Source organism: Chrysochloris asiatica, unplaced genomic scaffold (assembly GCF_000296735.1).
Source record: "Chrysochloris asiatica unplaced genomic scaffold, ChrAsi1.0 scaffold00125, whole genome shotgun sequence".
In the NCBI taxonomy this organism is placed as follows: domain Eukaryota; kingdom Metazoa; phylum Chordata; class Mammalia; order Afrosoricida; family Chrysochloridae; genus Chrysochloris; species Chrysochloris asiatica.
In genome coordinates, this window is record NW_006408643.1 from 9347736 (window position 1) to 9374644 (window position 26909).

General features: G+C 40.4%; 1 protein-coding gene across 1 annotated transcript in view; it reads right to left on the reverse strand.

Annotated features, from left to right (window-relative positions):
- Window positions 1–19891: 19891 nt before the first annotated feature.
- The window catches only part of LOC102816510 (zinc finger protein 420-like), a 13051-nt gene continuing 6033 nt past the window's right edge, over window positions 19892–26909 (reverse strand). The window contains exons 3-6 of the mRNA XM_006869082.1: window positions 22255–22435; window positions 20860–21881; window positions 20331–20775; window positions 19892–20246 (exon numbers count right to left, since the gene is read on the reverse strand). Of these exons, the coding sequence (XP_006869144.1) occupies window positions 19892–20246; window positions 20331–20775; window positions 20860–21881; window positions 22255–22435 (2003 nt within the window). The remainder of the gene's footprint in view (window positions 20247–20330; window positions 20776–20859; window positions 21882–22254; window positions 22436–26909) is intronic.

Genomic DNA, 26909 nt, shown 5'->3' on the forward strand with positions numbered 1-26909 from the left:
TCCTGGGCTAGAGGATAGACAAATGTTAACATGGATGATGGGGCAGGCAATATACAACAAGAGGGAGTTTAGCAGAGGAAAGATGAAGGTAGCAGGGGACATAGGGAGGAATTCAAGAATCAAAGTGAATACATACTAATTCTTTTAACTTAGAATACATGGAGGGGATTGCAGAGTAATGAAGCAAAGCATATGGTTAGTTTGATGTAAAACTGCTCTGGAAACCTTCACTCAATTCACAATAAAGCGTTTTTTGTTTTTTTTTTTTTTTTTAAGTTTATAACAATCCTAGGAATCTACAAATACCTGGTTTTTGGAAAAACAATGTGGCTATGGGCAAAAGAAGGAATAAATCTCCACAAAGGACCTGTTTTCAGTTCACACTGACATTTGAACTTCGAAGAAAATGTCTATGGGAAAAACACAATGACAATAATTCGCAGCATACCAGAAATCAATAGTGATATTTAATATGCTCCTTAGGAATTCCCAACTAGAAGTTAAAACCATCTGAAATTTAATCACTTTGCTACTGCTGTTGTTAGGTATCCTCGAGCGACTCACAGCGACACTGTGCACAAGAGAATGAAACACTACTTGGTCCTGAACGATACTCAGAATTCTTGTTAAATCAGATTCCAATGCTGCTGCCATTGTGCCAATCCATCTCGTTCATTGACCTTCCACGTTACCTAGTATAGTTATCATTCTCCAGAGACTGGTCCCTCCTGACAATTAAGTTGTTGCTAAGTCCCGTTGAGTCCATTCCTACCCACAGCGACTCTGTATGTTTCAGAGGAAGAGCTGGTAAGCTTGAACCATTGATCTTGCAGTTCAAAGTGGTAGGAATGAAGTCTTGCCATCTAGGGTTCCAAGGAGCATTCTGGCTGTACTTCTTCCAACAAACGTTTGTTTGTTCTTCTACCAGTCCATGGTACTTTTAATATTACTAACACCTTAACTTAAATGCATCAACTCTTCTATGGTCTTCCTAATTCACTGTGAAACTTTCACATGCGTATGAGGTTACTGAAAATACAATGGTTTGGGTCAGGTGCACAATAGTCCTGAAATTGACATCTTTATTCTTTAACAAATTAAATAGTTCTTGTGCAGCAGATTTGCCTGATGCAACATGTCATTTGATTTCTTGGCTGCTGCTTCATGAGTGTTGATGGCATAGCAAAGCAAAATGAAGTCTGACCACTTCAATCTTGTCTCCATTTCTTGGTCTCTGTTATTCATCTAGTAAGTATTTTAAGTCATCTTCGCATTTAGCAAGTAAGGTTTTATCATCTGCATATCACAGTTTGTTAATGAGTCTAACTCCAATCCTGATGCTACATTCTTTTTGAAATTTCTGCTCAGCATAAACATTGAGTAACTATGTTGAAAGTATACAATCCTGGCACACACCATACCAGATTTTAACCCATTCAGTGTCCCTTTGTTCTGTTCTGGTCAAATTTACAAGTTACTCATGAGCAGAATTAAGTGTTCCAGAATGCTCATTCTCCGCAACATGGTCCACAGCGTGTCATGATCCACACAGTTGAAAGCCTTTGCGTACTCAATAAAGCACAGGTAAATATCTTTAAGGTAGTCTCTGCTTTCAGGCAAGAACCATCTGAAATCAACAATACTAACCTCTCATTCTATGTCCTCATCTGAATCCAGTTAGAATCTCTGCAAGTTCCCTGTCAATGTGACATTGCAATCATTTTTAAATTATCTTTAGCAAAATATTACTTGTATATGATCTTGTCTGATGATTTCGACATTCCATTGGGTCACCTCTCTTTGGAATGGGCACAAATATGGATCTCTTCCAATTCACTGAATGGGTAGCTGTCTTCCAAATTTTGTGGCAGTGTTGAGTGAGTGCCTCCAAGGTCAAATCAGTTTGTTTAAAGATTTCAGTTTGTATTCCATCAGTTCCCAGAGCCTTGTTCTTGGCCAATGCCTTCAGTGCACTTTGGACTTCTTCCTTCAGTATCACTGGCTATTGATCACATTCCACCTCTTGGTATGGCTGAACATCAACCATTTCTTTTTGTGATAGGAATTCTGTGTATTCTTCCCATCTTCATTTGATTCTTCCTATATTAGTCAATGTTTTGCCCAAAGAAGGCTTCATTATTTCAAGTTAAGGCTTGAATTTTTTCCTCAGTTCTTTCAGACTGAGAAAAGCTGAGTATGTTCTTTTCAATCACTTAAGGCCTCATTATTAGGAAATGATCTAATATCTTTGTTCATATACAATCTAACTCACAGCTGTCTATTTAAAGAGTAACCAGGCATATCAGGTAGTACATATATTTTACCACACTTGACAATGCTCCCAAAATGGCTAGAAGATTTAGCAAATTTAAGTAACCGAAAGAGTAACTTTTACACCAGTAAAAATTGGAATTCCTCCATGTCTGAGAATGCTTACATCCATTAAATTAAAATACTCTCAGTAGAAACAACAAACTGAACTCAAAATTTGTTTAAAGTGGAAACTTTATACACCTTAAATACACCCATCATAAGTTTAGCTTCTCTAGTAAAAAACCATAAACACTTAATTTTATATTCTAATGACACTGCTGCAAACAGTGAACATTTTTAGTTTTAGACACAGACAGGCTCAGAGGACAACTTGGATAACACATGAACTTGAAAGTCTCAGGCATCAATATTCTCCACCAGAAGAAAATGACAGGACTGAACAGCCAGTGTTAGATGGCAGGGTAAGCAGACACACAAAACCAACCTTCCACAGCAAAGACAGGGGAGACCCAGTGAAACAGGACAGAGGGGGTTCCTAGCACCCTGAGCATCAGGTTAGGACACACAGGGGGACTGAGTGCAGACTGGAAGACAAAGCTGAAGAGGAGAGAAGAAAACAGGCAGAAAATATAACACCTGAAACTGCATCAGAATGACCTCATAAGGCAACAAGGAATACAATCACAACACAGTAGGAAAATTCAGGAAGCAAACTAAAAAACGAACTGAAAAAATGGGAACCATATATAATATGCTTTGGTGTTTTTTGGGGGGATGTCTATCCTGTTTGAGAAGTCCAGGTGTGGTGCTGTGGGTTAATGCGCTGGACTACAAAGTCAGTTTGAACCACAAGGTTGGCGGTTCAAGCACACCCGCCGCTGTCAGAAACCCCATCCACTCAGTGTCGCTATGGGTCAGAACCGATTCGATGGCACTTAAGAACATAAACAGCATTTACAAGGCAAGAAGATTAACACTAACACTTCATAGATAATATGCTGAAAGGCAAAGAAACAGAACTGAATCAATGGGGCAGTGAGCTTGAAGAACAGATTCTCAATATTTGTCTGCTAGAGGAATAATCAGAAACCAGAGAAGAAAAATTCTAAAGAAGTCTAAGGTTTATGTGGGACCCTATTAAGAATAACTAAGTGTGACAGGAAATCCAGAACAGCAAGGGACGCACAGCCCTTAGAGAATACTGTGCAGGAGTTGTCAGGACAAAGTTTCCCTGACATCATGGAAGATGAGAACAAATCAATAGTTGACTACGCTCGAAACGGGATTGTTGTTGTTGTTGTTGTTGTTATTGTTAAGTGCCGCTGAGTCGGTTCCAGCCCACAAATGAAGTACCTGAACCACTGACCCTGCAGTTCACACCAACTTTGTAGTTCAGCGCATTAACCCACAACGCCACACCAGGAGTCCTCAAACAATACAGACGACCCCCAAAACAACACTAAGACCTATTCAAACTTTCCAAGACAAAAGACAAGTAAAGAATCCTGAAAGGAGCTCAGGGAAAATGAAAAGTTAGGTACAAAAGAGACCGAATAAGACTAAGCCCTGATTTCCCACCAGAATCCATGTAGGACGCAACTAAATGACATACATAAAACACTGAAAGAGACAAACTGCCACCAAGAATTACACACCCACCAGCACTGTCCACCAAACACAATGGTAAAATCAGATCATTTTGAGACAAACAGAAATTAAGAGAATTTGTAAAAACAAGACCAACCTTACACAAACTAATAAAGGGAGTTTTCTGGACAGAGAGGCGACAGCAGCAGTCAATAATTGGAGACTAACACGCATGCACGACAGTATCACCAAGACTCAACACAGACATAGAAGTACGTAAAGACAGACAAACGTTAAGTGCTGTAAACAGAGAGACAGTTGCAAGAACAAAACTACAAAGCAAAAGAGAGAATAATGTAGCTGCAGAACTTCCAAATAAAGAGAAAATCAAGTGGATTCCAGAATAAAATAACACAAACCTAACTGTACCCTGAAAAACAAGACCAAGCCTTGTTCCTAGCCCTAGCTAAACCCTTCCCTTACTGCAACCCTAACAATAGCCAAAGTCCTAAGCTTAGTGAGCTTGGCTTACTGGTATGGCCCTGTACAGAAAGCACTGGACCACAAGGTCGGTTTGCACTGCAAGGTTGGCGGTTCAAATTGACCAGCTGCTCCTTGGAAACCCTATAGAGGGTCACTGTAAGTTGGAACTAACTCGACAGCACTTAACAACAGACCTAGCCTAGACCAAACCCTAGTCTCAACCCTAACCCTCACTCTCCTGATCCACTGACACCCTCTCCCTCCCCGACAAATGATGGATGATGTGAGAGACCACACACATGATCCACGTTGTCTTGCTCTCCTGTTAGCCCTCCTTAGGTGAGCTCACTACAGGGACAGCCCCAAACAGGACAACATAAAGAGACTTCTTCCCCTCACAAGGCTCTTTCTTTCTTTGCCCCATCACACCATATGACAGGTGGTGCTATGGTTTTATAAATGCAAAGAAAAGGTTCCATTGCCTGAGGGAAGACAGGACCACTTGATGGGACAGGATGGCTCTGGAGGACCCTCCTCGAACACAGTGACCCTATCCTCAGACACTGGACAGGAGGTTCTGTGATTCAACACAGAGCACCAACGTACAAGGTGACATGCTAAGGACCTGTGATCAAATACAGCCCTGAGAGGCAATCAAATAAGCCAGGTGACCCAGACATGCCAGGTGTGCAAAACCACATACAGGGAGAGAGGAAGGTCTCAGTGAGAGTGGAGCAGGGGCTTGAGATTTAGTCCCTTGTGCTCTTCAGCCACCCACTCCCTCAGAGAATAAACCCAGAGCACAAAGCTGGTCCCCCACGTAATCATATCAAGCCAGATATGCTTTTACTGAAAATTTCTGAGTGCTCTATGCTACTCAACATTTCCTGGCTCATTTCTCAAAGTCTAATTGAATGTCACCTCTAAACCCAAATCACAGGGATGGCAGAGGAAACACGGTCACTAAGCAGTCTGAAGGCAGATGAATGTTTGGTTCACACTGACAGTCACAGCTTTTGAAACTCTTACTTTTGATTCCATGGATGTGTGATATGGTTGACCTCAGTCCCCAGCTGACTAGACTGGAGTCCTTCTCCCTGTGGTGGGCTTGGACCTGAAATGGGAGAAGGAGGGGAGAAGACAGTGTTGAATAAAGAGAGCGTGACAGGTTCTTGACCTTCAGCCCTTCATCTGGGCTGATCTCTAGGAAGCACCCGTTACTTGCTGAAGAAATTGTAGCTCATTCCCTGGCTTCCAATCTCACAGATTCTACCTCAAGTCAATCCTTCAGGTGTTCAAGAAACACTGGGTGTGTAATTTACAAATTGTTCATCACCTGTCTTAAGATTGTGAAGTCACTTCCTCTTTTACACCACATGAACTGGGAATGACCATACTGTCTCTAACATAATCAAGATGAAATTTCTGCATTACAGTGAAATCAATTACTTGAATGTACCTCTTACTAAACGTTTTCCTTCTGAAATCAAACTACACTTCGTTCTAAAGTCACATACTACTTCCAACTCATAATTCTTAAATTATTTGTGCGTCTAGCTGATGTTGTTAAGTGCCATCGACTCGGTTCCGACTCACAGAGACCCTGTATTGAGTTTCCAAGAAGCGGCTGGTGAGTTTGAACCACCTTTGGAGGTCCGGAGTCCTGGTGTGGCGCTGTGGGTTAATGCGCCAGGCTGCAAAGCCGTTTGAACTGCAAGATCGCCAGTTCAAGCTCACCAGCTGCTCCTTGGAAATCCTGTACAGGGTCGCTGTGGGTCGGAATCGACTCGACGGCACTTCACAACAACACAACTTGGAGGTCCAGTGAATTACCCTGCAGCGCGACGCTATAAGATAATGCAACATGTGTAACAGGCGAAGGGGGGATGGGGGAATGTTCTGCACCATAAACTTATTTTTTGTGTGCTCAGCAGGACCTGACTGCGCATGCCCAGCACTGCTCCTGCCTTGACGCAGCCCCGGAATGGACCAGGAGCCCGGGGAGCAGGGACTGGAGGGGCGGAAGCCAGCTGTCCGGACTCAGGGGAGTCGCCGAGCCCGGACATCCCGGAGGCCCTGACTCTGCCCGTCTACGATGCACCGTGTCCCTGGAGGACGCACACATTACCTGGGAATGCACCGAGTCGGACCGGCGGGGCTCCAAGAGATGTCCCGGTTCAGGAGCAGGCCCGGGACGACGAAGAAGCCGGCCCTGAATAGGAGAGCCGTACTAGCTACCTCCGCTCCCGGCAGGGCCCTCCTGCGCTGCCGGCACTGTGGGAGCGGAACTAGCGAGACCCTAGCAGAAGCACCGCTGAGAAAGGCGCGAGCCGCAATGTGGCGCGGGGCAGTGACGCCACTTCCGCTTCCTGAAACAAGCGGTGAGAAACTTGAGGGTTGCGATGTGAGAACCGGAAACGGAGGGGATGTGTCCTGACCCAGTTGGTCCCCCGTACTGTGAGATACAGTCCTTCATCTTGGGTTTTGGATGAAATGAAATTAATGTATCCCACCCGAGTGTCAGCATCAATGGACTCAAGCGTGGCAACAGTAATGCGGTTGGCCCAGGATCGGTCAGTGTTTCGTTGGGCGGTGCATAAAATCATTATGAGTCGGTGTCGACTCAATGGCACCTAACAACAACAACAGGAATTTAGAGATCGTCTCAAGAACAGATGTGATGAATTAGATACACACTAATAAGTAAATAAGAATCTATGCATTTCAAGAGAATATTGAAAGTACCATGGGCTACCAAAAGAACAAACAGATCTGTGTTAGAAGAAGTGGACTCCTGGTTGGCGCTGTAAGATCAGCACTGTACTGGAAACCACAAGCTCTGCAGTTCAAGCCCACCAGCCGCACCGTGGAAACCCTATAAAGGGTCGCTATGAGTCAGAACCCACTCAATGACACTTGACAACAACATTCAATCTGTATGTGGAGCAAATAAATTGAGGAACTTAATTATATGAGGATAAATGTAGCATCAGGTTTGAAAGAAGACTCATTAACATGCTGCAATATGCAGATGATCAGTTTGAGAATGTCCACCTAACCCAAAACACGCTATTTTTAATAACTTCATATACATGTAAAACTTGCATAATAAAAAAAGATCATAGAAGAATTGATTAATTTGACTTATGGTGTTGAAAGAGAATATTAAAAGTACCATGAACCATCCAAAGAACAAATTACTCTGTATTGGAAGAAGTACAACCAGAATGCTCTTGTAGATGCCAGGCTGACCAAACTGTCTCTCATACTTTGCACATGTTAACAGGAGGAACCAGTCCCTGGAGAAGGGCATCGTATTTGGAAACGTGGAAGATCAGAGAAAAACAGGAAGAATCCCAATGAGATGGATGGGCACAATGATTGTGAAGTTGACTCAAGACTGGGCAGAGTTTCGTTCTGTTGTACATGTAGTCTCTATGAGTCAGTAACAACTTGATGGCACCTAACAACAACAAAATGAGGCTATTGAAAATACCATGGATTGGATTGGGCACACTTTAGGCCTCAAACTGACATCTTTGCTGTTAGTCACTTTAACAGGACTTATTCTGCTGATTTGCCTAATGCAATATATCATTTGATTTCTTGACCACTGCTTCCATGAGTGTTCATGGTTGACCCAAAGTAAAACGAAGTTTTTGACAACTTCAATCTTGTCTCCATTTATCTTGATGTCGTTTATCGGTCCAATGGTAAGGAATTTTGTTTGCTTTACACTGAGGTGCAACCCATACGGAAGGGTCTGGTTTTTTATCTTTATTAGTATTTTAAGTTCTCTTCACTTTGAGCAAGCTTGGATCATCTGATGGGAGTTCCTTTCTTCTGTTTGAACGTGTGCCTCTTGGTGTATGTACAGGTTCCTCATGAGCACAAATAACTGTTCCGGAATATTTACTCTCCACAACGTGGACCATAGCTTGAAATGATCCACACACTCAAAATCTTTGCATAGTCAATAAAGCAATGATGTTAGCTATTAAATCCCTCATTCCACAGCTGTTCCGCAGGAGAAAGATGAGGCGTTCTGCTGCTGTAAAGATTTACAGCCTCGGGAACCCTGTACAGGGTTGCTATGAGTCGGAACCGACTCTAAGTCACATAACCACCACCAAGCCTCAACTTGAATGTGAGCAATTTGTCGGAAGCCAGCTCCGACACTCTTATTTGGGGGTCCTATAGGGAGGTATAGGACCGCTGAGAGTGAAGAGGACTTGAAACATTTACTTATGAAGATTAAAGAGCACAGCCTTCGATATGGATTTCATCTAAATGTCAAGAAAACAAAAATCCTCACCACTGGACCAATAAACAACATTCTTATCAATGGAGAAAAGATTGAAGTTGTCAAGGACTTCATTCTTCTTGGATCAACTATCAACACTCGCGGAAGTAGCAGTCAAGAGATCAGACGACGTATTGCACTGGGCAAATCTGCTGCACAGGAACTTTTTAAAGTGTTGAAGAGTAGAGATGTCAGCTTGAGGACTAGGGTGCGCCTGACCCAGGCCATTGTGTTTTCAATAGCCTCATATGGATGCGAAAGCTGGACAGTGAATAAGGAGGATCGTAGAAGAATTGATGCCTTTGAGTTGTGGTGTTGGAGGAGAATACTGAAAGTGCCATGGACTGCCAAAAGAACCAATAAATCTGTTTTGGAGGAAGTGCAGCCAGAGTGCTCCTTGGAGGCCAGGATGGCTAAACTTCATCTCTCCTACTTTGGACATATTGTCCAGAGGAAACAATTGCTGGAGAAGGATGTCATGCTGGGTAGGGTGGAGGGTCAGAGAAAAAGAGGAAGACCCCCAATGAGATGGATCAGCCAGGTGGCATCATTGATGGACTCGGGTGTGGCAGCGGTAGTGAGTTTGGCCCAGGATCGGACATTGTGTCGTTCTGCTGTGCATGGGGTCGCTATGAGTCGGTTCCGACTCGATGGCATCTGACAACAACAACAACATAGGGAGGTATGACATTGGCGAAGAATGAAGCTCACAGAATTGATGGGTCTTGTTAGATGGTGAATCTTCTCCTCTCACATTTTATTTTTCCTCTCACATTTTATTTTTCCTCTTAACCTTACAATTTATTTTTCCTCTTGCCTATTTCAGATTCTCAAGCAGCTTTTATACTACTCTATACCATCAATCTATTAATCATTCTTTTCAAAGTAGTGGTCTAAATCATACATACATATTTCAATATAGAGCATTAAGAATATAAAAATTTTGCTTGTATCCCTTTACATAGTTAGACAATATATGATTTCTGTAAGCAAACCTCATTGATCTAAAAATGTCACGTTAACCTTAAAACACAACTCCAAATTTCAACTCCTATTTCTACCCTCACCTATTATTTTCTATAGATTCATTAATCACAACATGTACCTAGACATTATTTGCTATGGTAACTGACAACACAATTGTTTCTCAAGATTGATTAAACAAGAAAAACAAGAAGCATAAGAAAGTTTTGTAGCCAAGAAGAAACTGAACAACTTCCTTATACCAAAAACTTCTTTATACAAAACATCTAGTTAAATTTCTGCTTATGATCTAATACTATTCCCTTAGCCCTCAATTGCATTTTTGCTAATTTTCTAAAGGTCTTAATGCCCTGACCCAAACTACACAGAATGTTGAATGTAATCTTAAACCTGAACTGGCAAAAACTTTAGCTGGATTTTCCCAGTGGTGAAACTTATTGTTAGTGTGAGAAGCATTTTTTAGGACTATGCATGATTGAATATGGTTTGAATGTGCAAGTTTCAAATCCCTAATATAGTTCTAAGATTCTACTGAAAACTTTTATTATAAAATCAAGAAAACTAAAAATAAGCTGATTAAAACAAAAAGATAGAGACAGCAGAATCCCCACATGAAATCTCTCCTGGGGCCCCGTGTCACAAAGGGGGGACCCATTGTGGCCCTGCTTGCTTAGGGTCCTTCATGTTCAGGGTCCCCCGCATGGCCTCCGCCATCAATTGATGGTCTGTCCCTGACCTTGTTTTGAGTGATGATATAGCGCTTTTCAACCTTCTTTTTCCACAGATGTAGTCAGTTTGATTTCTGTATATTCCATCTGTTGAGATCCATGTTTATAATTGCTCCTTATGCTTTCTAAAGAAAGTTTTTGAAATGAACACATCACTGATTTTGCAGAATTCTATGATGTGATCTCCAACATCATTTCTATAACCAAGATCATATTTTCCAACTAATGATGCTTCCTCTTTGCTTCCAACTTTTGCATTTCAATCATCACTATGATCAATACATCTTGATTACATGTTTGATCAGTTTCAGATTGAAGAGGCTGGTAGCATTCTTCCATTTCATCCTCACTGTTTTAATGGTTGGTGCATAAATTTGAATAATAGTAGTATAAATTGGGCTTCCCTGTAGGCACATGGAGATTATACTATCACTGACAGCTTTGTACTTCATGACTGATCTGGATATGTTCTTATTGACAATGAATACAGCACCATTCCTTTTCAATTTTACATTCCGGCATGGTAAACCATGTGGTTGTCAAATTCAAAATGGCCAATACCAAGAATAAGGAAGACTATAGAATTGATATTTTTTAGTTATGGTGTTGGAGGAGAATATGGAAAGTGCCAGGGACTGCCAAAAGAACTAATAGATCCATTTTGGAAGAAGTGCACCCAAAGTGCTCCTTGGAGGCCAAGGTGGGCAAACTTCGTCTCTCATACTTCGGACATATTGTAAGGAGGGAACAGTCACTGGAGGATATCATGTTTGGTAAGGTAGAGGGTCAGAAAAAAAGAGTAAGACCCCCAGTAAGATGGATTGGCCAAGTGGCAGCATCAACGGACTCAAACGTGGCAACAGTAGTGAGGTTGGCCCAGGATCAGACAGTGTTTCCTTATGTTCTGCATAAGGTCGCTGAGTAGGTAGGTGCCAACTTAATGGCACGTAACAACAACAATAATGCCTAAGATATTGATTTTTATGCGTTCCATTTCATTTTTTACAATTTCCCAATTTCCTATATTCATACTTTGTACATTCCATGTTCCAATTATTAATAGTTGTTTACAGCTGTTTCTCTTCCTTTTGAGTTGTGCCCCATAAGCAAATGTCCCGTGGGCTTTACTCCATTTGTGTCATCACGGGTCAACTCTACTTTGAGGAGGGAACTCTTTCCCAGTTACATTTTGCCTGCCTTCCAACCTGAGACTATTACTCAAATTTACATACCAACCACTAAGGCCTATGATGATGAAATTCAAGAATTCTACCAACTGCCTTACTCTAAAATTGATCGAACATGCAATCAAGATGCATTGATAATTTGTGATGATTAGAATGCAAAAGTCAGAAGCAAGGAGGAAGATTCTGTAGTTGGAAAATATGGTCTTGGATACAGAAATAATGTTGGAGATCACAATGATATAATTTTGCAAGATGATTAATTTGTTCATTGCAAATACCTTTTTAAAACAATATAAAAGATGACTAAACACATGGATCTCACCAGATGGAATACACAGAAATTAAATTGACTACATTTTGGAAATTCAAACTCAAGCTAAAGAAAATGACAACGAATCCTCGAGAGCCAAAATATGACCTTGAATATATCCCACCTGGATTTAGAGATCATCTGAAGAACACTTTTGATACATTAAACACTGAAGAACAAAAACAAGAGTTGTGGGAAGTTATCAAGGACATTATACAGGAAGAAAGCAAAGAATCATTAGGACAAGAAAGAAAAAAAAGCTCAAATGTATGTTGGAAGACACACTGAAATTTCCTCTCCAGCTTAGAGATGCTATAGCAAATGGAAGAAATGAGGAGGTGCAAGAGATGAACAGAAAATTTCAAAGGTCAGCTAGAGAAGATCAGTCAAATATTACAACAAAATGTGCAAAGATCTGGCGTCTAGAGGGGACTGGTAAAGAGAGATTGGGGTTAAGATTCATATGATTCAATAGTGAATAATTATTATCATAACTAATTGCGACTGTCACAATTTTAAAGGTATGTGTTTTGTAACAAAAACAGGGGAATGGCTAATCTTACTGTCCAGAAAGAGGACTCTAGAACCATCAAGGGAGAAGAGCACAAGGGGAATGCGGGACTCTATCCAGAGAAGCAGCAACACCAGAGATGGCGGCAGAGATGAGGACCTGGAGAGAGGGAGCGGCTGAAGACTCTAGATTCATGGGAAGAGGGGGACAAAGAGCTGGTGGCCAGGAGACAGAGTTGCAGAAATGTGCCTTTTGGAGGTGTAAATTATTATATATGCCAGAGAGGTGGGTTTTTTTGTTTTGTTTTGTTTTTTGTATTTAAATAATAAAAAAACTAAAGTGAATAGAAATACTGTTAACTGATGGTACAGGAAGGGGATTCTAATCACTGTCATGAAACAAGGTGTATGATTTGTTGAATGTAAAACTGATGGTCTGCCCTGTAAACTTTCACTCAACCACAATAAAAACCTTAAAAAAAAACAATAAAAATGTACCAAAAAGGAAATGATCGATATTCAACGATTTCAAAAGAAACAGCCAAGGATACTGCAGGAAGAATTCCAAGATACACTGAAGGAACTGGCAAAGAACAGGGCACTGGGAATTGACAGAATACACATTGAAATCTTTCAACAAAGTGAGGCAGCACGAGAGGCACTCATCTCTGCCAAGAAATTTGGAAGACAACTATCTGGGCAACTGATTGAAAGAGATCTGTATTTGTATCCATTCTAAAGAGAGGTGACCCGACGGAATGCGGAAATCATTTGATACCCCATGCGACTAAAGTTTTATTAAAGGTAATAAAGAAATAGCTGCAAGCATACATTAACAGAGAACTCCGAGAAGTTCAAGCAGGATTCAGAAGAGGACGTGGAATGAGGGATATCATTGATGTCCGATGGATCTTGGCTGAAAATACCAGAAAGATGTTTACCTGTGCTTTATTGACTATGCAAAGGCTTTCGATTCTGTGGATCATGACAAGCTAGGAACAACATTGCAAAGTATGAGTATAAACACAATTATGCTCATGAGGAATCTGTACCTGGACCAAGTGGCAATTGCTCCAGCATAACATGGGAACACTGAATGGCTTAAAATTAAAAAAGGTGTGTAACAAGGTTGTATTCTTTCACCAAACTTATTCAACCTGTATGCTGAGCAAATAATCTGAGAAGCAGAGTATATGATTAAAAACATGGTATCAGGATTAGAGGAAGACTCATTAACAACCTGTGATATGCAGATGATACAACCTTGCTTGCTAAAAGTGAAGAGGACTTGAAGTATTTACTGGTGAAGATCAAAGACCACAGTCTTCAGTATGAATTGCATCTCAACGTAAAGCAAAAATCCTCACCACTGGAGCAATAAACATTATCATCAACAGAGAAAAAAATTGAAGTTGTCAAGGACTTCATTCTTCTTAGATCAACTATCAACACTCATGGAATCAGCAGTCAAGAAATCAGACGATGTATTGCATTAGGCAAATCTGCTGCACAAGACCTTTTAAAGTGTTGAAGAGCAAAGATGTCAGCTTGAGGACTAAGGTGCACCTGACCATTCAGAACAGGAGCACATCCATGCTTTTTCCCATCTTGCTTTTGTTACATTTTTTTAGCGGAAACATTATGTTAAGCACTCGGGTCTTATAGAGGGATTAAGTCCAACCACCACCTGCATGACATATATAATTCAGTTTGTTGTAAGTTGGTGTCTTGTGTGTTGCTTTGATGCTAGAAGCTTGGATCCACTATCCACACTCATGGAAACAGCAGTAAAGAAATCAAATGACATACTTTATTAGAAAAATCTGCTGCAAAAAACTCTTTAAAACGTTTTAAGAGCAAAGATGCCCAGGAAACATCAAGGCGAGTGGTCGGGTCCCCTCAGTGCAAACCCCCTTCCAAGACTAAGACTCAATGGGAATATATGCTGTGATTGGTGACCACGCTCGACACCGATAAGGGGAAGTGAGGGAAAAACAGCAATGAAGCGGTGTAAGTTCAAAGCCAGCAGCTGCTCTTCAGAAATTCTATATAGGGTCACTGAGTTCGAACTGACTCTACAACATTTAACAACACAATTACACATTAGAATATATGAAGTATAAAATTAAGGAAAATGTTGTTGTTGATAAGTACCATGGAGGTGGTTCCAACACACAGTGACCCTGCACAGGGTTTCCGAGGCCATAAATCTTTATTGGAGCAGAACACCTCATCTTTCTCCCTTGGAACCTCTGGTAATTTCAAACTGCTGACCTTGAGGTTAGCAGCCCGAATCGTAACCACTACGCTACCGCTACCAAAACTCCTTTAAGGAAAATGATAAGTTGTCAAAATGAAATGGCTGTAGACAGTAACGTGCGCATTACAAAGCTCAAATGAATATGGTGCTATTGGCTATTTTAAATCTGAAAATTTCTGAGTTCTATTTGGCTGAGATTGACAAATTAGAGAGCGAAGGCATCACATGAATCCTCAGATTATGAACGCAGTTTATGAAAGGATAACATCCATACATTTACCAAAAATACAGTATGACTATTATTCAAATCTAAACACCGAACACAAATGTTAAAGATGAAGACATTGAGGATTTCCCTTATTTGCAGTTACTAAATTAACCAATATGCAATCAAGATGCACTAATTGCCAGGAGCCAGCCCCAGCAAATTTATTCCAGGGTACCCGAAGGCGGATGCGGGCGACGGCAGAAAAAGACCAAAATCTTCTTACATGCTTTATTCTTCTTCTCTCATTCTTTACCCTCCTTCCCCCTCTCCCGCTTTTCCCTTCTTCTTCCCTCTCCTCCTGCTTTTTTAATCTCCTTCTTTCTTTACTCCCCCCTCTTCTGCTTTACCTTTCTCCTTTTACCTTCTGCTCTTTCATTCTCCTTCTCTATTTGCCTTCCATTTCTTTCTTTACTCTTCACTCTCCCCTTCACTCTTTACCTCCATTCTCTACTCCATTCTACCACATTCTCTTTTCCTCTACTTACCTCTACTTCTTCCTTCTTCTACTTCCATTCTCCCTCTTTTTTTTTTTTTTTTTAATTTAATGTTTTTATTGTAGATTGAGTGAAAGTTTACAGGGCGCAACATCAGTTTCACATTCAACCATTCATATGACTTGTTTCATTACATTGATTATAATCCCTTCCATACATCATCAGTTAACAGTGTTTCTCTCTATCCTCTTTAGCTTTTTTTTTTTTTGGAGGGGGGGTGGTGGAAAAACTTTGCCTTTTTGGACTTTATCGTCTCAGCTTCTAGGGAAGGTTTTTACATTTGTCTGTGGATATCCAGGGCTCATGTATGAGATTACTAGCAAGCATACTGAATAATCAAATGAGGGCCAGTTTGCTATGTCTGCTAGGTGACCAAAGTCTGATCCTCAGAGCCTATGGTTTGGATGGTCAGCAACGCTTGGGCCCACAGGGTCTTGAGCTCCTGACCGGGTCTGCACTGTCTGCCACAGATTCCCCCTTATTTATTATTTGTTTAAGGGACGCTGCCTGTCAGGCGGTCAGTGCGAATTCCTCCGTCTTACCCGTCATCGACACTCATTGCAGCATGGCAATGTTCATTTTCCCTCTTATTTCTCCTTCCTTATTCTATCTTACAACCCCCTTATATACCGTTAAAAAAAAACATTGTTTTCATAGTAATCAATGTCCTCAAAATGCAATCTATTCTGGGGCACATTCTTCATGGTTTATGACCCTTAGATTTACAACAGGGACAAGAAGTTACAGCAAAGAAACATTACATCAACACATACTAGAGACATACTGGTGCCTTGAAACCTTTTAGTTAAAACATTTGTTCTTACATAAATAACTTCTAGTCTTTTCTCTGAGAAGCAAGTTAACCTTTACATATGTTTCTTAACCTCTATCCATTGAGTCTCTCAATTCTAGCTGTTGGGTGCATTTAACTCTCCATTGACTTCTTCCATACTCTGTTTATAGCCTACAAAAATATCACTTATTAGAACATTTAAAAACTGAGGCTATGAAAAACTTCTCTATTTTATTGTTCATTAATTTAAGAACATCTAAGTCAAACTCTTTATTTACGTATGTATATACCCATAGCCTTTATCTATGGCCTAGTTGCTTTTAAGGATTCTTTATTGTCCCAAACTAAGGCTACAAGGAAGAATGTTTACAATCACTAAGCCTAAACTGGTAGTAATTCAACTGACAAATCCTGTCTCCTAGCAGTCTTAAGAACATTGTTAATATAAGTAAAAACTACCTACGATTACAAGTAGAGTAAAATGTAGCTAATATATGGCTTCTAACTTTTAATAAAAATATACTAAAGTGTAGGAGAGTCAAAAATCTAAAGTAAAGGGATGCTAATAAAATCATGAATAAATTGGAGAATGATTCAAAATGAGAAAAATTAACTAGTGGCCTGTGCATAGAATATTTCTTCCTTGTAGCTCTGCTCTCCAAGGAAAACACTTCATTGTCGCTTTGCTAGAACAATGAGCTCTTCATGCGCAGGGTCCCCGTGTCTCATTTATTTATTTCAATTCTTTGATTAATGTCTCAATTTCTTCAATTTTAATTCCTTAATTAATATAGCTCCTGCCAACTAATTATGCTGACTAAAATGTGAAAGACAGAAATGGAGGGCCAGTAGTTAAAGCCTGTGTTGAAGATGAAGCACACACAAGACAGAATGGTAAAATTTTAAAATAATTACTTTCTCATGAAAAACAACAGCCTTTTCCCTGTTAGTTCCATATTGATTCAGATCCCTAATTGTAACCTGTTACTTTCTGAATAAAACAAATAATCATGAGCCACATTTGTGAGTATTCGATGGTCATTTCAACAAAATATTAAACCCAGTAGAGGAACTGTGCCGTGACAGGAGTGACACGTGTCAGAAATCGTAAGATAGGAAAGTGAGGATACGCGTGAACTCCGGTAATAGAAACCATGTTATGGTTGAAGCTGATTCTCTTCCTCAAGAAATTAGGTATACAGTCTGATGCAACAGCATGTTCTATTTGGGTGTTGCTAGGAATTCTGTCACTCATAGGAAACCAACCTAAGACAAACCCACATCTTGCCATTATATTGAGTCTCTATTTTATGCTTCTGCTAGTATCCCTTTTGCCTAATGTTTGATAACAGAACTGGGCCTTATATTTGTTCTTGGTCAGTTCTCAGTACATGTTGGACACTGGAAAAAGGAAGTCTTCTTTCTTGTTCCTGTGTGGTCACTACTTAGGTTCTTCGGGCTTCCCTTGGTACCTAATATCCTCCACGGGGGTACTCCAGTGATGGGCTCATGTGCTGGTGCACTATCATGAAATCACAACCTGTGTCCAGCTCTCAACTTGAGCAGTGCTGGTACAGCATTCAAACAAATACACTTGAGCCTGTGGCCTAATCTAAATGAAACTTTCCTCACCAATTCCTCAGGAAATGGGTGACAATCAGGTGACCTGCCCAGCAAATCGCCTGAACACAGTAGCATAGAAAGGTGTGCTAAATCTCCCAACACACTTTGACCATAGCACCCTCGTAGCAGCCACAGCCTGATTGGTATGACACAGTATTCTCACTCAAAAGCATACAGACAGGAACTTGGAAACCTTATATTCAAATAAAAACTTGTATTTACAACTGTTTTATTACCAAAATAGTACACAAAAACACTGTTCCAGTGGTAAATACACAAAAAGTTAAGTATAGAATTCAATATTTCACAGGAACAACAAAAAAGCAGCTATGGTTACATTCATCAATGTGAGAGAACTTCAAACCCATGATGCTGAAAACAAAGGATTCGAATCTAAAAGCCATCAACTGAATGACTAGTAAACTGTTGTCAGAAATTCACACTGAGGGGAAGTTTGTGTGAGAAAGGGCAGCATTATGATTATTTGGGAGGAAGCATTATTCTGTCCTTACCTTATGGGAATGATTTTATTGTTATGAGTCTGAAAATTACATTATAGGGCTTTTCAATGTAACAACATTTAAAACTTTTAGATCAATCCAATTGAAGAGAAATGCTGTCAGAAAAGCTGAAATTGGGAAGAAGCAAATCATTAAAGAAATGACCCATGTATTTTCTTTTGGTTGAATCCTCTCACCTATCTTCAAATGGCTACAGGAAAAACGACGAATTTCCCTCGTACATTCACGAGACCCCATTCCACCAGGTGTTCTTATATATCCAGCCAGACTAGAGGGGTGACAGAGTATTTGCAACATTGCTGAGATTCATATGGATCTCTGCACTGTGCGATTTTATATGCCATTTGAGCTCTGACAATAAGCCAAAGGTTTCCCGCTATTCCTTCTACCGATAAGGCCTCCCTCCACTATGAGTCTCTGTGTTGAGAACTCACTAGAGGTTTGGCCATGTGTGTAATTTTATAAAACTTCTACTGTGTGTTCGTTTAGAAGATCTAAGCACCGTATAAAAGCTTTACTGGACGCCTTGCATACTTAAGGCCTATTTCATGATGAGATGTCATTTGTGCCCTGAGGGACAAGGAGTCAGGAAAGACTTTCCCATATTCGTTGCATCCACAAGGTTTCTCTGAATGGTGTGTTCCTTTTTATTGCAATGAGGGATGTCGCCAGGCAAATAGACTTGACCGTATTTCTTATATTCTGAACGTCTGTCTCTACTGTGAAATTTTGTATGAATGTGCAACAATGCATGATTCGTGCTCTGGCTATATAAAAACTTCTGCTGGCTGCAATGTCTTATCAACACTTTCCTCTCAAGGTCAGTACTGTGCCGTTGTGAACGTGGACATCTGAAAACAAAATCCAGACCGGTAATTGATGGTAAAAGAGTCTTTAAAAATATCTTTCCTGGTGATGAGACACAGATTCATCACCAGGAACCTGAGAGTAAACAGCAAAGTATGGAAGAGAAGTGTCCTCAATTGTCCACCAAGAATAAGTTCAAAGGTCAACCAGCAGCTGATAACTGTTATTTAGTTTCTGGAACTCTCAGGGCTACTACTGGAACACTATCAGCGAAAAGGTTAATCAATCAACAGTGGTCCTTGTGCTGAGATGCTGACTGAAGAGCTGAAGTCTAAACTACAGATTTCCACAGAGGACTGCTATCCAAGGGCATTGTCATCTTGCATGACAATTCATGTCCCCACAACTTTGACTTCACTGTTGACACTCTGTGCAAACTTCATTTTGAGGAGCTAAAGCATCCTCAGTATAGAACCAATCCAGGACCACTGGACTTTCACCTGCTTGGTCCCCAGAAAGCAGTGCTTAGAGGATGAATATTCTCACCTCTGATGAAATGAAAAGAGAAGTGAATTTGTGGCTTGCCGTTTAACAGAAAATATTTTTTAAACATGGACTATGAAAGCTTGTTGACTAATGGAAAGTGTATTGAAAAGCAAAGAAATTATGTTTAAAAATGAGGTATTTGTCTCTTCTAAATGTTGATTAACAGAAGTATGGAATTCTGACCCACACTGGCAAATTACGTTCTTTCCCACGTTAATTACATATATAAGGCTTCTCTCCATTGTGTATATTTTGATGTACAATCAGGTGTGAGGACTGAATGAAGGTTTTCCCACACTCCTTACACTCATAAGGCCTGTCTCCACTGTGGTATCTTAGATGTACTTTGAAGTTTCCAGAATAAGTAAAGGTTTTCCCACAGACCTTACACTCATAGGGCCTGGTTCCACTGTGGGATCGCTTATGGGCATTGAGGTTACAGGGGTGACGAAAGGCTTTTCCACAGTCATTACATTCATAAGGCTTCTCTCCACTGTGTGTTTTTTTATGCACATTAAGGCCTGAGGAAGATTTGTAGGCTTTCCCACATTCCTTACACTCATAAGGCCTGTCTTCACTGTGTATTCTCTTATGTTTAGTGAGCTGTGTCTGAAGATGAAAGGCTTTCCCACATTCCTCACATCCATGGGGCTTTACTCCACTGTGAGATCTTGTATGTTCTGTGAGCTGTGAAGTATAGCGATAGGCTTTCCCACATTCTTTACATTCATAAGGTTTCTCTCCAGTGTGAGATCGGATATGTTTAGTAAGGATGTCTGACCGAGTGAAAGCTTTTCCACATTCCTTACACTCATAAGGCTTCTCTCCAAGGTGAGATCTTATATGTTGAGTGAGTTTGTAGGATGTAATAAAGGCTTTCCCACATTCCTTACATTCATAAGGCCTCTCTCCACTGTGAGATCGTTTATGGGCAGAGAGGTGGGAGAAGTGACGATATGCTTTTCCACAGTCATTACATTCATAAGGCTTCTCTCCGCTATGCGTTTTTTTATGCACATTGAGGCCTGAGGAGTATTTGAAGGCTTTCCCACATTCCTTACACTCATAAGGCCTGTCTTCACTGTGTGTTCTCTTATGTTGATTGAGCTGTGTCTGAAGATGAAAGGCTTTCCCACATTCCTCACATCCATAAGGCTTTACTCCACTGTGAGATCTTGTATGTTCATAGAGCTGTGAGGTGTAGCGATAGGCTTTCCCACATTCTTTACATTCATAAGGTTTCTCTCCAGTGTGAGATCGGATATGTTTAGTAAGGATGTCTGACCGAGTGAAAGCTTTCCCACATTCCTTACATTCATAAGGCTTCTCTCCACTGTGAGTTCTTATATGCTGAGTGAGGTTATAGGATGTAATAAAGGCTTTCCCACATTCCTTACACTCATACGGCCTCTCTCCACTGTGAATTTTTGTATGCTTAGTCAGGGCTGCAGCATAAGTGAAGGCTTTCCCACACTCCTTACATTCATAAGGTGTCTCTCCACTGTGAGATTTTTTATGTGCACTGAGGGTTGAGGAGTGACTAAAGGCTTTTCCACAGTCATTGCACTTAAAAGATTTCTCTCCACTGTGTGTTAATTTATGTTGAGTGAGCTGTGTGGGAAGATACAGGGATTTCCCACATCCCTCACACTCAAGAGGCTTCTCTGCATTATGAATTGTGATATGCTTATTGAGGGCTGTGGCATGACAAAAGGCTTTCTCATGTTCCCTACAATCATAAGGCCTCTCTCCACTATGAGTACTTGGAAGGTGAGTTAATGATAAGTGTAGACTAACAGCTTTTCCACATTCTTTACATTCATAAGGCCTCTCTTCACTGGGAGTTCGTCTCATGTATTTAGTGAGGGATGAGCAATTATCCTTGGGTTTCCTACAATCCTCACATTTACAAACTTTCTCCCCATTAACAGTATTTGAATGATGTTTTATGTAAGAGGGAGAACAGCAGGTTTCTCTATGTTCTTTATACTGGTATGGTTTATATTCAGGGTGAGATCTGATTGGATGATTAAAGTTATAATTACCTCCCTCATGAAAGTCAAAAGGATTCACTCCAAGCTCAGTTCTGTTAATTCCTTTGAGGCTCCGATGATTTGCCTCAGAGCAGGCACTTTGATCACCTTCTTCACACATGTTCACTTCATCTTCTTTATTTGCACAGCAGCTCTCTACCATATATTTTCTGTTGAAAACAGGGAGTGTGTTGTTATAATTACATTTTCTATCATTTCAAAACTACCATACACAATGAATGTGCATTATTTGTCCAAAGTTGTCTCATGTTGCACAGGTGAAATCGTCACATGTAAGGTACTACCATTATTGTCACCACATTCCAAAATAAATACTGGTAACGAGGACAAGTGGGATGTCTCAAATACTCAGTACCTGATTCACATTTATTGGAAATTCCTGAATCATGAAAATTAGGTGTAGGCACACATGTAGAGCTAATTTTAGATATATCTATAAACACACACTAAAAGAGGCACATAAATGTGATGTCATCTTGAGGCTGTCCCATGGGACACTATTTAATGTCATGGGTAAGATACCTGGTACGTCCATCCTGGTTGTTGTGATCTTCACTGCCATGAAACTCACAGATTTCTCCTGACGTGAACCACCAAGCATCATTGTTCATCAATTTCGCTAGTTTAAGTTCACTGCACACTTTTTGTCCATTATTACCCTGTTGAGAGACTGAAACTATCATTAGGAATAGATTTTCAAAAACTAAAAATAAAACACAAACAGAATTTAGTAACAGACAAGGCACCTGAGAGGCAGAAATTGTGAAGAATTTGGGTACTCAAGTGTTTCGTAAAGGGTAAAGCATAGGAAATACACTGAGAACATTTCCATGATGATTCAGAAGGATGGTGAGCAAACGAAGATGTAACCATCAGTACAAAATCCAAAGTTATTGCAAAACAATGCTTGCATGAGAAGGAACATAGAAAGAGGAAATGGGGAAGGCTTTTTTCAGGTAAACGCAAAAGACATGGGGCAAGTTAAAAAAAAAAAATTCAGCTCAACTACATGTGTAAGTACAGAAGAGTCATCTTACACAGGTGTGAGACAAGACGCCGGTCCTGTTGGAGAAGCTAACTTAAGACTCACAGAGAAAAAGGTGTGATTATTTCTTTTTTCCTCCTTCTACTCAGATCCTCTCTGGTGACCAGAGGTAAGACCTGTAAGAGTAGACATCACCACTGAAGGTTCTACGGGGACCCTGGAAGGGGAGGAGACAACAGAAACTGACCTCCACCGGACTCTGTTTCAAATTGGTCTTGGTCAATGCTGAGAGAGTTATCGCTCGGAGAAGCAGCCGACTGGGCTCCAGGGGAGGAAACAATGGGAGAGAAACAGAAGAAAAGCTGGTACTAGGTGAGAGAGGCACAGCAGGATCCTCTTAAAATGTCTCAGACAGCTGTCAAGGAGAGGCTGTTAGGTGGTGATAAAGATTTACTCTGAATATCCCGCTGCTTCTGAAATTATTTTACCCCTCCATTTAATTGTTTTCACACTGTCTTTGATTTCAATATCAAATTTTGTTTCTTTGTCCTCCATCTATCTTGTGGGAAGTGTTTTCTTTATTTGCCTCACACAACCAGAGACAGAAAATGTGCTCATATATACAAGCTACAGCCATACCCCTTACAACCTCACCAATTGGGCACATGCTATACACCAGAGCAGCAACTACTACAAACAGCCACTAAATTCATTCTGCATTGAAGTGTTCAAACAGTGAATCGAGAAAGGTATGTGTGGATCACACCCACCGGGGGGCTACTGTTGAGTATCTAAGACTATGCCAACATACATTCTACAAACACAATACAACAATGCCTACAAAGCAGCAGAACACTTCTGTCCACATGCAGAGAAAAGAGAAACAGAGTAGTTCAAACAAACGACTAAGAGGAAGAGCTAGAAAATGCTTTTCAGGGAGCAGAGGTACTGGAAGTACTGGGAAAAAATTCAGGAGAATGATATTGAGGTGCAGCCGAACGTTTCACTGAATTCCCAAGGAGGAATTCAGAAAAGTGCCACAGGAACAATCAAAGCACTGGAAACAACCCAAAACCTGGAAACCAACTTCAGATGATGACCACTAACATATCAGATATGCACAGCACACACAACGGGCAAAGCAGCAGAACTGAATCAGTGGAGGCCAGATTAGAAAACTTGAAGATAAATCTCTCAATCTAGTGGGCAGACCGACCGATTACTACAAGAACAAGTATGTTGCCCACCCAGGAGAAATCAAGGCAATGGATCGGGGTCCCCTCAGAGTAAACCCCCTTCTAAGACTAAGACTCAATGGGAACACATGCTCTGATTGGTGACCTTGTTCGTCAATGAAAAGGGGAAATGAGGGAAAAACAGCAAGGAAGCTGCGATCTAAGCTATACAACGTTCAATAGCATCCTGTGAACCTGGGAAGAGACTTGGTTGGCCAGCAGTGTGGCAAGACCTGGGGACTCTTGGGCCCAGAGTCAGTGACATAGCCACAGAGGACTAGAGTGGAGAGTGAAGCGTCCAGCTGATAAGAAGAGAGGGCACATGCATAAGAACACCCACACTTGCAGATAATACGCACTTAACCTGGCTTCAATGACTGGATGATCAGAGCGCAACTGGAGACTCAGGAACCAGGGAGGGAGAGGGGCTGTGTGCTGACGACCAGGGGTCGGGGGTGAGGAGGGAGAAGCAGGCTTATAGGATGTACCCTTTCCTTGATTGGTGATGTGTGGAGGGGATTGTAATCATGGCAATGAAACAATATACGATAGGATGAATGTAAAAACTGATGTTCTCCCATGTAAACTGTCATGTAATTCACAAAAAAACTTAAAAAAAATAAAATAAAGCTAAAGTGGATAGAGAGAAATACTGTTAACTGATGGTACATGGAGGGGATTATACTCATTGTAATGAAACAAGGTGTATGATTTGTTGAATGTAAAACTGATGAACTGCCCTGTAAACTTTCACTCAATCCACAATAAAAACATTATAAAAAAAAAGAGACAGGGATAAGATTCATGATACAATAGTAACTGTTATCATGACTAATTGCGACTGTCACAATTGTAAAGGCAGAAGTTTTGTAATAAAAATGGTGGAGCAGTTAATCATTCAGTCCAGAAACAAAGGATCCTAGGACCATCGAGGGAGAAGAGCACAAGTGGAATGAGGGACCTTATCCAGAGAAGCAGCAACACCAGAGCAGAAGGCAGAGATGGGGACACGGAGAGAGGGAGCAGCTGAGGACTCTAGATTCATGGGAAGAGAGGGAGTAAGAGACGGTGGCCATTAGGCAGACTTACAGAACGTGCCCTTTGGTGGTATAAATGATTATATATGCCTGAGTTTTGTTTTTGTTCTTTTTTAGTCGAACTAAAGTGAATAGAGAGAAATACTGTTACTGATGGTACATGAAGGGAAATGTAATCTTGTGATGAAAAATGTTGCATGATTTGTTGAATGCAAAACTGACGATACGCCCTGTAAACTTTCACTCAATCCACAATTTAAATAAAAAAAAAACTTGAAAACCAAGAAACTATATTTAAAAATTTCCAGAAGCCAATGAGAATGAAACACAGTATATCCAGCAACAGCAAGGCTCAGCGGGACAATGAACACATTAACACAGCAGCTCAATTAGACAAAGACCAACTAAGTAAGCCTGCATTAGAGCAGAAACAAACAAAACAGAAGGAATCAACAAGGCAAGAAGTTGCTTCTTTCAAAGACTTAATAAAACTGACAAATCATTGTGGCAAATCTAATAAAACAGGAAGAAGATGCATAGAACACACATAAGAAACCATACGGGTGATGTCACAACAGAGCCAATGGAAATAAAAAAGAAAATAACAGAATTCTCTGAAGTTGTACTCTAACCAATTTGAAAACATAAAGGAAATGGAAAACTCTATAGAAAACCATGACCTACCTAATCTAACACACATTAAAGTAGAATACTTGAACAGAACTACAATAAAAGAAGAAATTGATCAGGTGATCAAAAAACTCCCAACAAAAAAAGTCGGTCCCAGATGGCTTTACTGGTAAATTTTACCAAGCTTCAGAGAAGGCCCGACTATTCCAGAATATGGATAAGAATGGAAAATTTCTGAATATGTTCTAGGAAACAAGCATGATCCTTATACAAAAACCAGGCAAGGAAGTTACTAAAAAAGAAAATTATAGACCACCATCATCATAGGAGTCCTGCTGCAGGGTTGTGGGTTAACGTGCTGGACTGAAAGGTCAATGTGAATTGCAAGATCGGTGGTTCAAGCTCACCAGCTGCTCCTTGGGAACCATATATGGAGTCTTTGAGTTGTAATCGACTGAAATGCACTTAACAACAACATGCCTCATGAACATAAATGCAGAAATTCTCAGGACATTTCTAGCCAGTAGAATTCAGCAACATTTCCAATAAAATTATACATCATGACCAAGTGGTATTCTACCCAGTGTTACAAGGATGGTTCAATTTTAGAAGAATCCTCACCATAATTCAGCATATAAATAAAGGGAAAGAACTACATGATTACATCATTTGATGCATAAAAGGCATTTGAAGAAATCCAACACTCATCCTTGATAAAAAAAACTCACCAAAGTAGAATGAACAGAAATTCCTCAACATAATAAAGGCATATATACAAATCTAACATCCAGAATTGCTCTCAATGGAGAGATACTGAAACCATTCACACTGTAAACAGGAATGAGACTAGGATGCTCTTCCTTACCACTCCTACTATGATGGAAGCCTTAGCCAGGGTTATATGGCAAGACAAGGAAATTAAAGGCATCCAAATCAACAAAGAAGTAAAACTGTATTTGCACACGATATGATCTTACACACAGAAAATGCCAAAGTCTCAGTAGGAAAATTTCTAGAACTCATTGAAGGATTCAGCAAAGTGACAGAATATAAGATCTGTATACAAAAATCAGTTGATTGCTCTATATTAATACAGACAGCTCTGAAAAGGAAACTGGGAGGACAATACCATTTACAATTGCCACCCAAAAGATGGAATGAATACTTAGGAGAAAATTTAAGCACAGATACAAAAGACTAATGACGTACATGGCAGCATCAACATGAACTCAGTCGACAAATGGAAGAGTCAAGAACAGAATAAAATTATAAGAACAGAGGATCTGGGAG